The sequence below is a fragment of the Pongo pygmaeus genome, chromosome 16 (assembly GCF_028885625.2).
Source record: "Pongo pygmaeus isolate AG05252 chromosome 16, NHGRI_mPonPyg2-v2.0_pri, whole genome shotgun sequence".
In the NCBI taxonomy this organism is placed as follows: domain Eukaryota; kingdom Metazoa; phylum Chordata; class Mammalia; order Primates; family Hominidae; genus Pongo; species Pongo pygmaeus.
The window spans coordinates 95,260,883-95,274,412 of record NC_072389.2 but is presented as its reverse complement, the minus strand read 5'-3'; the positions used below and the strand labels follow the sequence as shown (position 1 = coordinate 95,274,412).

The window sequence follows — 13,530 nt, the reverse complement described above, 5'->3', positions numbered from 1 at the left end:
CTAGAAGAAGGTAGAAAGGCTTAGCATGCAGGAGTCACAGAGGACCGAACTGAAAAAAAATGGGCTTAAATTGCAGAGGGTTACACACAAAAACAGACTTTTAGAAAATCAGCACTGTTTGGAGGTTCACTCATCCTGCAGAAGTGGTACCTACACTTTTTAGAAGGACCCTGCCCTTAACAGCTATGCACCATGCTGGCAGCAAGAAGCAGTTCTGAAAATGCAAAGTACCTGTGGTTTGAATTCCCTCAGGTTAATATCCTGTATTCTTTCTAGGTCTCAGATCTCTGGGGTTATGCTGTTTTGCATGATTTATATCATGGTCTTGAGGGAACTGAACCACCAAAGGCCCCCTCCTCCTGCACTCCCCCTTTGATTCTAGCAGCAGAAAGCAACATTGCTAACCAGGGCAGTTAACAGGCCAAATCCTTGTCTTTTGGGAATAGGATTTGGAAGGAGAAGGGGAATCCTAGAGCCTGCAAGCTGATTATAACTACAGTCAGTACTGTGTCCCACCGAATGTACAGAACGTGGGGATAAACCGGCTGTGGGGAACTAGCTCTAAACAGGCCTATCACTCGTGCTGCTCAGAACACCTTCCTGTTCAGATTCTTAGACTGCAGATGAGCAGTATGTTGCGGCAAACCCACGACTGTCAACATTTTCAGGACGACCGAGGAATTTTAGTAGGATTTTGAGGGGGCTTCTGTTCACATGCACACAAGTTCTAATGTGGAGTTTCTCTGGGAAGGGCACACGCGACGCTGCAGGCACGAAGTCACCTACTCCACACTTGGCACTCCCCAGGGCTCCTCTAGAATCGAGCTGCCTGGCAACCCTGGTGAATTCAGACAGTCTCCCACAGGAAAGGGTCCTAGACCTTCAACAAACATTACCTCTGGGGTCTTTGCTCTGAGAGGAAGGTGTTTTCCCCTGGAACAGCAGCGGAGACTGGGTCAGAGCCTGGAGGGCACTGGTAGAGAGGCAGCTCCGCACGGCACAGCTGGGAGGTGGGGTGGAGCCTAAAGATATCCCACATGGTTAGAGCAGCATCCCCAGACCCCCAACCGGGAAGCCCAGGCCTCCCAAGAAGCAACTCCCAAGTGCCTCCTTGTCAAGAACTCTGACCAAAAGAAACCACGAGGCAAGCGGGTTTCAAAAACAAACTCACCGGAAACAAACACCTCATCATCTCCCGTGGAGGGGAGCTGCCATGCACTCCAACTTGGAGACCCCTCTTTACTCTTACTAACTTCTGAATCTTCTCTCAGGTCACAGACCCTTTTGGCTCCACGGTCAGCTTCTTCCTTGGCCAACAGGACTCTCTTCCTGGAACTCAACCCAAACTGTCCCCAGGAGGAGGCCTCCTCTGCCTTAGGCATGCTGTTCCTGGGAGGCGACTGGTCTGGGAGCTGGCACACTCCCTCGAGCTCAAAATCCTCCAAGATGGGCATCCTGTGGATGCTGAGTTCAAGGCCGTGGTCCTTGCCCTCTGACTCAAGCAGTGACAGGCTCCCAGGAAGGTCTGCACCGACCTCGCCCCTCCCAGAAGAGGAGCCGGCACTGCAGCCCACTGCCCTCTTCCTCCTGGGCCAGTCTTTAATTATGTCTGGAGTTGTCTTCCCACTGTGCTTGGGGGATGGTGTCCAAGGAACCCCATCTGTTTGAAATGGAGAGGGGGTACTAGAAGGGCCGTGGGTGGGGGTACAGGCCTGGCAGATGTAGGTTTGCCCCCCGCTCTTGCCAGGCGTGCTGTGGGAGAGGCGGGGGCAGGGGGGTGACACATAGGTGGGTTCAGGTTTGCTTAAGGACCTGCTGGCCCTGGGCATGCTGAGAGCAGGGGGGAAGCTCTCCTCTCCCAAAGAGCTCTCCTCCTTGCTGAGAGACTCAGCCTCTAACGAAGAGCTGGGGTCTATCTTTTTAATTCGAAGTTTGGGAAGGCCAGAAGCTTGCATCTCCAGCTCAACCTCGTAGGTCTGTGGGCTGGCAGACTCTGTGGAATGCCAAGCTGATGCTGGCAGGTTGTCTAGTTGTGCCGAAGCCTGGCACTGTCTCCCGTCTGTGGTACAGTGCACGTCACAGGAAGGCATCAGAGGAGATCCAGGCCCACAGGAAGGAGGAGATGGGGGAATCCCAGGGTGAGACAGAGAAGACTTCTCCTCAGCATCTGCTGTCCTTAGCCCCTCACCCTCTTCCACTGATAAGACGTTACTTTTCAAGTTACCAATGCCATGGTGTTCAGCTTCACTAAGGAGAGTGAGATGCTTTGTGTCACTTGTAATGAGCAAAGGAGAGGATGCATGCCAATCACTCCTGAGACCAGGGCCTGGGTAGCCCCGTCTTTCAGAAGGAGACTGAGGAGAGAGGCTCAGTCCCTTCTGGTCATCTCTAGAGTCTGTGGGGGCAGCTGGGCTGTCAGCTGTGCCAACCCCAGGAGTAGCGGAGGCATCAGGCTGACACTCCAGGATGCTCCTTCTGGGATCAGAGGTCTTTCTACACCGTTTCCCAACTTTAGAAGGGGGCGGAGGAGGGACAGTGTCCGATGTAGCTCTCTGTGAGAGTTTAGGGGGAGTTGAGGGAACAGGGCAGGAGAGAGATGCAGCTACACTGGGTGACATCTGGGGCTCTTTCCAATCCAGTTCTCCTGGGGAAGGAGACTCTATTTTAGATTTCCTAAATGGACTCTTCTTGGAGACATCACGTAAAGGAGAGGTAAACAGTTTCTTTGGCGTAACAGGTGGGGAAGAAGTCACAGTTGAATTCCCTGGTCTTTTTGGGGTTTTGATAGCTTTATCCTTTAGTTTCTGGGCTGGTTCCTCTGCCCGAGCAGCTCTGAGGACATGGGGCTGTTGGTGTGTTTGATTCTGAGGCGTGCCCATGAAGGCTGCTGCTCTCGGAGGTGTTCTGAGAGGGTCTCTGATGGGAGTGAGACACTCTCTCCTGGGCTGGGCAGTCGATGAAGTTGGGGGGGCTGGACAGGAGGGGCTTTCTGGACTGGAATTCACTGAATGTGGCCAAGTACAATTTGGCAAAAACCCAGGCGGCTGAGTACCTTGCCTCTTAGGAGTTCTTGGTGTCTTCGTTTCAAGAGAGGTACCTTCTCCTGCCTGGGTACATCGTTTTTGAGGAGTGATTTTGGAATCCAATGGTGTGTCATGGCCGGGTGAGGAGGAGTCTTTTAAGGACTCCTTAAAAGTTGCCTGCTTTGTAGGGGTCATTTTTGCAGGGGACTTCTGCAGCCTTTCTGGAGTATACAACGGAGTTTGTGGTGTATGAGAGATCCTTCTTGGTGTAGTTTTAGAAAATCTCAGAGATTTCTGGTGACTCTTCTTGGGAGTCTGAAAAGAGAAATGCTTACTTCAGTCCTTGAATATTATAACTCATGATCTCTGAAGTGTTTTAGTAATCTCTAAGACCAAATGGGAGATTTATAGTCAGCCAAAGGAATGATCTAAAGATGGAAATCTCAAATAGTGACCCGTTTCCCTCTCCAAAACATGACTCAGATTTTACTTGTCCACTTTTTCTAGGACCAAACACTATCCAAGTTTAGTTTGTCCTAAGAACAAATAATTTTAATAATCTACATATTGCTAAACCATGCTTTTTGCCTCTAATGGAATTGTTCTACCACTGCAGCTACTCTCTAGCTCTTCCTTCTTTTCAGATGAGGCAGCTATTTCTGATCTTTGCCTAAAGCAGCCTCCAGGAGCCACTTCATCTGCTGCTCACCCTCATTCAACATGTGCTTACTGATCACCTGCTATGTGCCAGGCACTGTGTGTTGGGGGCATGGAATACACAGATATATAAGGTGCAGCAGCAAAGATAATGTCTCAGAAAAGACACTCCCCAATAAAAAATTTCCCTGCCTTCTTGCAAAAATATGTAGTGAAAAGCTCCAACAGGTAAGGAAATCAATGCTCATCTTTCCTACAACCTTCCTTCATCCTGTCAGGGGACTCTCAGTCTAGTTGGCATTTCCTGTTCAGTGGGGCATACACAGGTGAAAATACAATGTGACTGGCGCAGTGACAGGGACATGTAAGGGGCATCACAGAACACAAAGAAGGGCTGCCTAACCCGGCCTGGATCAGGTCTTCAAGCATGGGTGCTGGCAGGGGAAAGCAAACACAGGAAAAGTGGGTGGGGTGGTGGGGGCCTGTAGGCATAGAAAACAATACCAGCAAAGGCCTGGAAGTGAAAAGCAGCAGCTGTGCAGGATGGCACCCAGCCTGATGTTGCTGGGAAGGTGGAGCGGGGAGGGGTGAGGCCAGAGGGAACAGACCACGGAAGACCCTGCCTGCCTGGGGGAGGAGACTGATCTTGGTTGTGTAGATCTATGGTTTTCAAACCCTCCTCCAGAGCTCTATGTCTTTCCCAACCTCCAGGCAATTTATTGAGTTTCCAAACAAAGGTGATTATTTTTGAACCCAAGAGTTCCACTTAGGAAAACTTAAAACCTTGCTTTAGCGGACGGGGAGTCTATAGAGCTTTAAGCAAAGTGAACATTTTAAGCAAACTGAGAGGAGTGTTTCAGAAAGATCACTCTGACCTCTGGGTGGAGGATTTCCCTTTGAGAGGGAAGAGCCTGTTGAAGTGCTCCAAGTAGACCTGAACTAGGGTAGGAATTGCAGTAGGGGAGAAGAGGGGGTGGGTACAAGAGTCAGTCTGTAGGCCGGGCACAGTGGCTCATGCCTGTAATCTCAGCACTTTGGGAGGCCGAGGCAGGTGGATCACTTGAGGTCAGGAGTTCGAGACCAGCCTGGCCAACATCTCTACTAAAAGCACAAAAATTAGTTGGGCGTTGTGGTGGGCACCTGTAATCCCAGCTACTTAGGAGGCTGAGGCAGGAGAATCGCTTGGACTGGGAGGCAGAGGTTGCAGTGAGCTGAGATCATGTCACTGCACTCCAGCCTGTGCAGAAGAGTGAGACTCTGTCTCAAAAAAAAAAAAAAAGAGTCATGGACAGGACTCGACTGATTGGCTATGCCTGGGGAGAGGGAAAAGGATGACTCCCAGGTTTCTAATGTTGGTGACTGGATGGAGTGGGCAATCAAATGGAAAAGATGAGTGTCACACACTCCAGAAAGATATCTGTACAGTATATAATATAAACGGTAGACAAAGCCAAGAGAACAGATGAGATCCTCTCTATCTCCTCCTCCACCGCCCCGACCGTGGCTTCAGTCAAACCTGCTGCTTGAAGTTCCCACATGTCTAATAATCATTCATGCGGCTCCACCCAATCACCTCCAATCTCTAGTATTATCTAGAGATCACCCGCTTTCTCTTCCCTAATGGACTCTGAGTTCCTTGGCCATGTCTCTGTTCCAGGAGATTATATTATTTCAAACGCTACAGAAACATTATACCTGGTAAGCTGCAGCTACCTCCGAATCCAAAGTGTTTCTTGAACGCTTTTTCATTCGAGCTGAACCCTTTTCTGAGGGGCTGATCATCTCAGACATTGCCCCAAAAAGAAGACTCTTGGGAGACCGAATACTTTGGACTGGAGAATTTTCTCTTTGGTCTGCAAGTCAAAAACAGCAACAACATTTAATTCTTTCTCAATTCCTGTTCTTCCAGTACTATTAAAACAGGCAGCCAGGCGCGGTGGCTCGCGCCTGTAATCCCAGCACTTTGGGAGGCCGAGGCAGGTGGATGGCCTGAGGTCAGGAGTTCGAGACCAGCCTGGCCAACATAGCGAAACCCCATCTCTACTAAAAATACAAAAAATTAGCTGGGCGTGGTGGCAGGGGCCTGTAATCCCACCTACTCAGGAGGCTGAGGCAGGAGAATTGCTTGAACCCAGAAGGTGGAGGTTGCTGAGACGAGATCGTGCCATTGCACTCCAGCCTGGGCAACAAGAGTGAAACTCCATCTCAAAAACAAACAAGGCTGGGCGCAGTGGCTCACGCCTGTAATCCCAGCACTTTGGGAGGCTGAGGCGGGCAGATCACTAGGTCAGGAGATCGAGACCATCCTGGCTAACACAGTGAAACCCTGTCTCTACTAAAAATACAAAAAATATAGCTGGGTGTGGTGGCAGGCGCCTGTAGTCCCAGCTACTCAGGAGGCTGAGGCAGGAGAATGGCATGAACCCGGGAGGCAGAGCTTGCAGTGAGCCAAGATCGTGCCACTGCACTCCAGCCTGGGCGACAGAGTGAGACTCCATCTCAAAAAACAAACAAACAAAACATAAGAAAAACCCACCCAGTTCATAAAAGAAAGAAGGCAACAATTTTTGAGAGCAACTCAAGGGAAAATCCCACCTATTTATGTCAGCAACTGCAGTAACTGCTGCCTTTTTGAATTTTAATAAGACTGCATATTAACCCCAGCTCCTATGTTAGAAAATGTAGACAACTGAACTAATTTAATTTGTAAATATAAAAACACGTATCTGGCTGGGTGTGGTGGCTCACACTTGTAATCCCAGCACTTTGGGAGGCCGAGGCAGATGGATCACTTGAGCCTAGCAGTTCACGACCAGCCTGGGCAACATGGTGAAACCCAGTCTTTACTAAAAACACAAAAAATTAGCTGGGCGTGGTAGTGCACGCCTGTAGTCTCAGCTCCCTGGGAGGCTAAGGTGGGAGGATCACCTGAGCCTGGGAGGTTGAGGCTACAGTGAGCTGTGTTTGTGCCACTGCACTCCAGCCTTGTCTCAAAAAAAGATAAAATAAGAAACACAAATCTATTAGCAAGCTAACCATGGACAGAAGAATGAAGAACGTAAACACAGGTATCACCTTCCACCTAAGATACTGATGTGTAGGATCTGTCCATATGGGAAATTATGGGTAGCTTCCTCTTGAATGAATGAGCTACCTATAATGACAGCATGGATGACCAGTTGTAGGAGTCCCAGCGATGACTGATTACAAAGTCATGGACTGTGCATCTAGCCATCACCCTGAACCTCAACTAGACATGCCTATTCTACTTCTCCAATGCCAAGAAAGAAAATGCCAAATTTCATGCTTCTTTTCCCAAAAACACTTCCACCAAGTCAGCACGGACTTGTGAAGGCAGAGGGGCCCATATGTTACCTGACTTATCTTGCTGGAAAGAGCGGACTCTTTGCACACTTCGAGACTTTGGCTGAGACACAGAATAGAAGGAGGCAGAATGTGTCCTGCTAAATGACAACTGCTTGATTCGAGGACTTCGTCTCAAACTTATTTCTGGAAAATCAGAACCACAGTAAGTAACCAAAGACAACTACAAGCTTGACATTTTCTCATGTTGTCCAAAAACGGGAAAAATTTACATAGTACTGCATATAAGATGGAAATTCAACAAGCTATTAGCTTTAAGAGACTTCTGAAGTGTCTCTTAAAAAACTAAGAGGGGTTTGATACATGGTCCCAACAAGGTATTAAAAAAACACTGACCCACTAGACTATTACCTTCAGAAGTCTTATTTACTGCCACCTTAAGAATGGTGTAACCAGCCTGACCAACATGGTGAAACCCTGTCTCTACTAAAAATACAAAAATTAGCCAGGTATGGTGGTGGGTGCCTATAACCCCAGCTACTTGGGAGGCTGTGGCAGAAGAATCACTTGAATCTGGGAGGTGGAGGTTGCAGTGAGCGGAGATCATGCCACTGCACTCCAGCCTGGGCGACAGAGCAAGAGTCTGTCTCACCAAAAAAAAAAAAAAAAAAAAAAAAAAAAAAAAAGAATGGTGTAGGGCGAAAACAAGTATTTATGTTAGGTTTCGTATGTAATATGTTACATGGATTTATATAGAAATAATAGCAGTAAGAGCATATGCTAAAATGTTAGAGTATTTCTGAGTTGTGGAATTACCAAGTGCTTTAAAATTTTTGGCTTCTTTATATTTCCTGTTTTTTCCACAATAAATGTGATTTACTTGAGCAACTTAGAAGTTAGTTTTTTAAAACCCCTCCTTCATCATGTATACTTTTATTATTTTATTTTTTAGAGACACGGTCTTGCTCTGTCGCTAGGCTGGAGTACAGAGGCACGATCATAGCTCACTGCAGCCTTGAACTCCGGGGCTCAAGAGATCCTCTCACCTCAGCCTCCCGAGTAGCTGGGACCACAGGAGTATGCCAACATGACCAGCTGATTTTTAAAAATTTTTTATAGACACAGCATCTCACTGTGTTGCCTAAGATGGTCTCAAACACCTGGCCAGTGATCCTCCCCACTTGGCTTCCCAAAGTGCTGGGATTACAGGTGTGAACCACCACACCTGCTGCTCACCCTCATTCAACATATGCTTACTGATCACCTGCTATGTGCCAGGCACTGTGTGTTGGGGGCAGGGAATACAAAGATACATAAGGTGCAGCAGCAAAGATAATGTCTCAGAAAAGACACTCCCCAATAAAAAATTTCCCTGCCTTCTTGCAAAAATATGTAGTGAAAAGCTCCAACAAAGTTATATATACTTTTAAAATAAGTCATAGCACTTTGTATAACACAGTTTAGCCCTCATCCTGAATTTCATATCTGTTGTGCAAAAATATTTCTTTTCCGGAATTCTCTCAGTACCTTCTATGTAAAAGAACATTCACTTATAAATATTTACTGAGCTGCATTGTGGACTCAGAGCCATCACAATTTCTGTAAAATATCTTAGGATATGCCAAGTAACAATACATGCAGAAAGGTTTTCACAGAAGCTGGGTAGACTGCATTAAAAACAAAAAGAGATAACACTCACCATCTCCTTTTTCAGGGGACTCTTCAACAACACCAATATCAGGACCAGGATCAGAGGACCTCGAGGAACCACATGCACAAGGATTATTCCATACCACTTGTAATTAACACTTATGAAGGAGACAGGCAGCTTCTCACTTAACAAGATCACAAAGATCACAGGGTCTGATAACACCAGTGCTGGTAAAGGGCTCTCATACGTGATTATTGTCAAGAGGGAGGCTGGCCACAGTGTCTCACACCTGTAATCCTAGCACCTTAGGAGGCTGAGGTGGGTGGATCACTTGAGGTCAGGAGTTCGAGACCAGCCTGGCCAACATGGTGAAACCCCGTCTTTACTAAAAATACAAAAATTAGCTGGGCATGGTGGCATGTGCCTGTAGTCCCAGCTACTTGGGAGGCTGAGGCATGAGAATCGCTTGAACCCGGGAGGCAGAGGTTGCAGTGAGCCAGGGTCGTGCCACTGCACTCCAGCCTGGCAACAGAGCTAGATTCTGTTTCAAAAAAAAAAAAAAAAAAAAAAAGATAGCTGGGTGCAGTGGCACACACCTGTAGTCCCAGCTACTCTGGAGGCTGAGGTAGGAGAATCACTTGAACCCGGGAGGCAGAGGTTGCAGTGAGCTGGGATTGTGCCACTGCACTCCAGCCTGAGTGACAGAGTGAGATTCTGACTCAAAAAAAGAGTGAGATGGTTAGAATGTGGTTTTGTTTTGCTTTTGTTTTCTTTTTTTTTGGAAAGCAATTTTACAACATCAGAATTATAAACCCCATTAATGTATTAAAAAATTATACCAAACTATCAGACTATCACAGTAATGAGCAGCAACATTCAAGTTTCTGTTTAAGAGCCTTAATTTCTGCCAGTGTGTCAAGGACTTTATAAAAAATTTAATTAAAAATATATATGCCTCTGACCCACCAATTTCACCTTTTGCAATTTAACCTATAAACTTCACAAGTGTGTAAAATCCATCTACAAATAATGTCAAGATGGGTTTCTGACAAAAATGAAGTAGATGTGCTTCTATTACCCTTGAAATCAAGCTAAAAACCCATGACATTATCTATACAATGAGCAGGGGACAATTCTGAAAGGCAGAGAGAAGAAGTCAGCCTGGCTGGGGACTTCGGGACCTGAGGAGGGCAGTGAGCTCCCTGGGTTTTCTGTTTGCTGCCTACACCCCTAGACTGGGTGCCAGAAAAGCTGACAACCCAGGTATACCAGGAGCAAACTACAGATGCCCCAAGGAAGGAGAGCTCTCAAGCCAAAGAACTAGGAAAGGGTCAGCCAAGCAAGACAGAAAACTTTCAGACAATAACAGCCCTACTCCAACCAACTGCTGCAGAAAAAACAGCAGCCCCACCCACACCTCTGTCAGCAAAGGCGGAGTTGGGATCCCAGACTTCCACCTTCCCTATGTTCACAGATGAATGGATTTAAAAACCGTGGAGTATCTATTCCATGGAATACTTCTCAGCAATAAAACAGGATGAACTATTGCATGCAACAACATGGATAAATCTCAAAATAATTGAGGCCAGACAAGTGTACATTTTATATGGTTCTCCTGCTCCCACGGAGAGCTTAGAGAATGCTCTTTGGTTTGAGGCAACATAGTTAAGATTTAAGTCATGAAGGTCAAGAGAAGCCAAGTAGTGGCCCACAAGGCCGCTTTGAGGTGGTGTGAGTGTATGAAGAAGCCTGGATGGGGATGTTACTCACCTGCCCTTGATTTGTCTGTGCAGCAGCCTTTTGGAGATCTGCTTATGCACTGGAGTCTCGGCCACACTCTTAGTCAGCAGTTTGTGATAACCTAAAATGTAAACACAGCTTAAATCATAAATTTCATTTAACCTCATCAAGAAGCAGCAGTAAGGCCAAGGGAGCAGTTTGAACTTCTGTATGGCTTATTACCTAGCTGGAGAGGATCTTAATGGTCTTTGGACTAAGTTCTGTGGTTACAGGACTCAACATTGATAGAAGTTTGTCAGCGCTATTAGAAATTAAAAAATGACATAAGACAATATAAATATAGGCTGGGCACAATGACTCATGCCTGTAATCCCAGAACTTTGGGAGGCCAGTGAAGGCGGATCACTTCAGGTCAGGAGTTCAAGACCAGCCTGGCCAATGTGGTGAAAGCCTATCTCTACTAAACATACAAAAATTAACTGGCGAGGTGGTGCGTGCCTGTAAGCCCAGCTACTTGGGCGGCTGAGGCAGGAGAATCACTTGAACCCAGGAGGCAGAGGTTGCAGTGTGCCAAGATCATGCCGCTGCACTCCAGCCTGGGCAACAGAGGGAGACGCCATCTCAAAAAAAAAAAAAAAAAAAAAGAAAGAAAGAAAAGAAAAGAAAAAAAGACAATATAAATATAAAATTTTATCTAATAAGCAATCCTGAAAAAATGAAAACTGCTCACTTGTTAAGACTAACACCTAGTTGGTGGTTCTAGTATTTATGATTAAATGAAATATGTGAAAATGCTGATATGCCACATAAATGTTAATTATTAAGATAAACCTAGGTGGCACAAAATTTCTCAGTAGAGTAGGCAGCCAAGCTACTTATGAGAGGACTGATTTAAAGTGAGCTTAAAATGACTAGTAAAGAGGAGTGATGCCAGTAAGAATGGTGAGGTAAGGACCTCTGAACACTCTCCTCCATAAACGAACAGAGATCACTGGAAAAAATGGTCAAAAATCAACTTTTCCAGAACTCTGAACATTAACTAAAGGTTTGCAACAATCTAGGGAGTATTTGTTCAAGAAAAAGGAAGCTTTAACTTGTCTTAGTCCCCACCCCTTCCCCCTAGCCCTAGGGTAGCTTTAAAAATCAACTGCCCACAATCCCAGTGAAAACCAACAGCCCAAAAGCCTCTGGACAGGGCAGAATGGGGCTGGAGCTCCTCCAAAACTCCGTTCTCAGATAACTGTCATCCATTAACCTGTCTGGCAGTTCCCTGGAGAATCCTACTCAAATCAAGTCTTGTCTTGATTTGACCTGACTCAGAACTCATACAGTGTATACCACCTTTTTCCCTGACAGCATTTACTGAAAACAATCAGCAGCAATTGTTAAATGTCACAGCTGCCTGAGGTGGCGGTAACATTTGGTGCAATAACAAGCTGGCCAAAAGTTTAACTGGGAAAATTGGGGGAACGAGACATCACAGGGGACTTTGCAAACCTCTGACGACATTCTTGGGCATCCAAAAGTCCACACACATATGTAGCACTGTGCCTGTGCCAAGGATAGACTTGAGAAGCCTGTGAGCTGCCACTTATGGCTAACCTTGAGGCTCTGGCAAAACAGAAAGTGAAGTGGAATTCTAAACTGCCTGGCTGAGTGTTGAAGGCATGACCCAACACACACAGAGACCCTCAGTAGGGGCTGTGAAACTTATGGGTTCCAGGCATTTAAGGAAATCTCTGTCCAATCATTAGCTGACCACAAAGACAACTGAGCAGAGGCTTTAGTGGCCACACATGACAAAGAATACAAAATTTAAACAAATAGTTCAGAAAAGTCACTAAACAAAAACAATAACAAATCCTGGCAGGGGTGGGGTGGGTCTGATTGTTACAGCTGCCTCATTATATTGTTTAAAATATCCAAGCTGGGTGCAGTGACTCATGCCTGTAATCCCAGCACTTTGGGAGGCTGAGGCAGGTGGATTGCTTGAGTTCAGAAGTTCAAGACAAGCCTGGCCAACATGGTGAAACCACATCTTTACAAAAAAATACAAAAATTAGCCAGGAGTGGTGGTGCATGCCTGTAGTCCAGCTAGCTACTTGGGAGGCCGAGGTGGGTGGGAGGATTGCTTAAGCCAGGAAGTCAGGGAGTTTGAGGCTACAGTGAGCCAAGATCATACCACTGCACTCCAGCCTGAGTGACAGAGCAAGACTCCATCTCAAAAAAAAAAAAAAAAATCCAGTTGTCAACAAAATAATGAGTCATGCAAAGAAACAAAACAAAAAAGTACGGCCCACACACAGGGGAAAAAAAATCAGCCAATAGAATCTGTCCCTGAGAAAGTCCAGACATTGGACTTACTAGAACAAGACTTTAAATCAGCTGTTTTAAATATGTTCAAAGAACTAAAGAAAATCATACCTAAAGATCTAAAACGTGAGTCCAATGACTTGCCAAACAGAGAATATCAACAGACGGAAATCAAAAGAAAAAAAAAGCGAATAGAAATTCTAGAGATAAAAAGTATAACAAAAATGAAAAGTAAATTTGAGGTGGCAGAAGAAAGAGTCAACAAATTTGAAGACAGGTTAATTGAGATGATCCAGTTTAAGGAAGATAAAGACAAAAGAATGAAGAAAAATGAACAGAGCTTCAGATACTTGTGACACCATCAAGCACGACAACACACACATACCAGAAGTCCAGAAGGAAAGGATAGAGAGGAAGAGGCAGAAAGAATATTTGAATAAATATTGGCTAAAAATGACCTATATTTGATGAAAGACACTACACATGTAAGAAACTCAATACAAGTAGAATAAACTGAAAGAGATCCAAACCCAGACAAATCATAATCAAACTATCAAAAGTGAAAAAAAGAAGATCTTGAAAGAAGCCAGACAGCAGCTATTCATCGTGTATAGATCCTTGACGAGATTAGCAGCTGCTTTCTCGTCAGAAACAAAGGACAAAAGGCAGTGTGATGACATATTCAAAGTGCTGAGAAAAAAGACTGTCAACCAGGAATTCTATACCCAATAAAAGTATTCTTCAAAAATGAGGAGAAATCAGCACATTCTCAGATTGAAACAAAATAAAACAGAATTTGTCATTAGCAGACCTACACTATAA

The 13,530-nt window shown here is 45.7% G+C and overlaps 1 protein-coding gene across 3 annotated transcripts in view; it reads right to left on the bottom strand.

The window, feature by feature from the left end:
- The window catches only part of TICRR (TOPBP1 interacting checkpoint and replication regulator), a 52,854-nt gene that overhangs the window by 1,057 nt on the left and 38,267 nt on the right, over nt 1-13,530 (bottom strand). For all 3 annotated transcript variants that reach the window (XM_054450368.1, XM_054450372.2, XM_054450371.2), the window contains exons 16-21: nt 10,426-10,516; nt 8,704-8,762; nt 7,056-7,190; nt 5,376-5,533; nt 1,172-3,338; nt 897-1,022 (exon numbers count right to left, since the gene is read on the bottom strand). In XM_054450368.1, the coding sequence (XP_054306343.1) occupies nt 897-1,022; nt 1,172-3,338; nt 5,376-5,533; nt 7,056-7,190; nt 8,704-8,762; nt 10,426-10,516 (2,736 nt within the window). The remainder of the gene's footprint in view (nt 1-896; nt 1,023-1,171; nt 3,339-5,375; nt 5,534-7,055; nt 7,191-8,703; nt 8,763-10,425; nt 10,517-13,530) is intronic.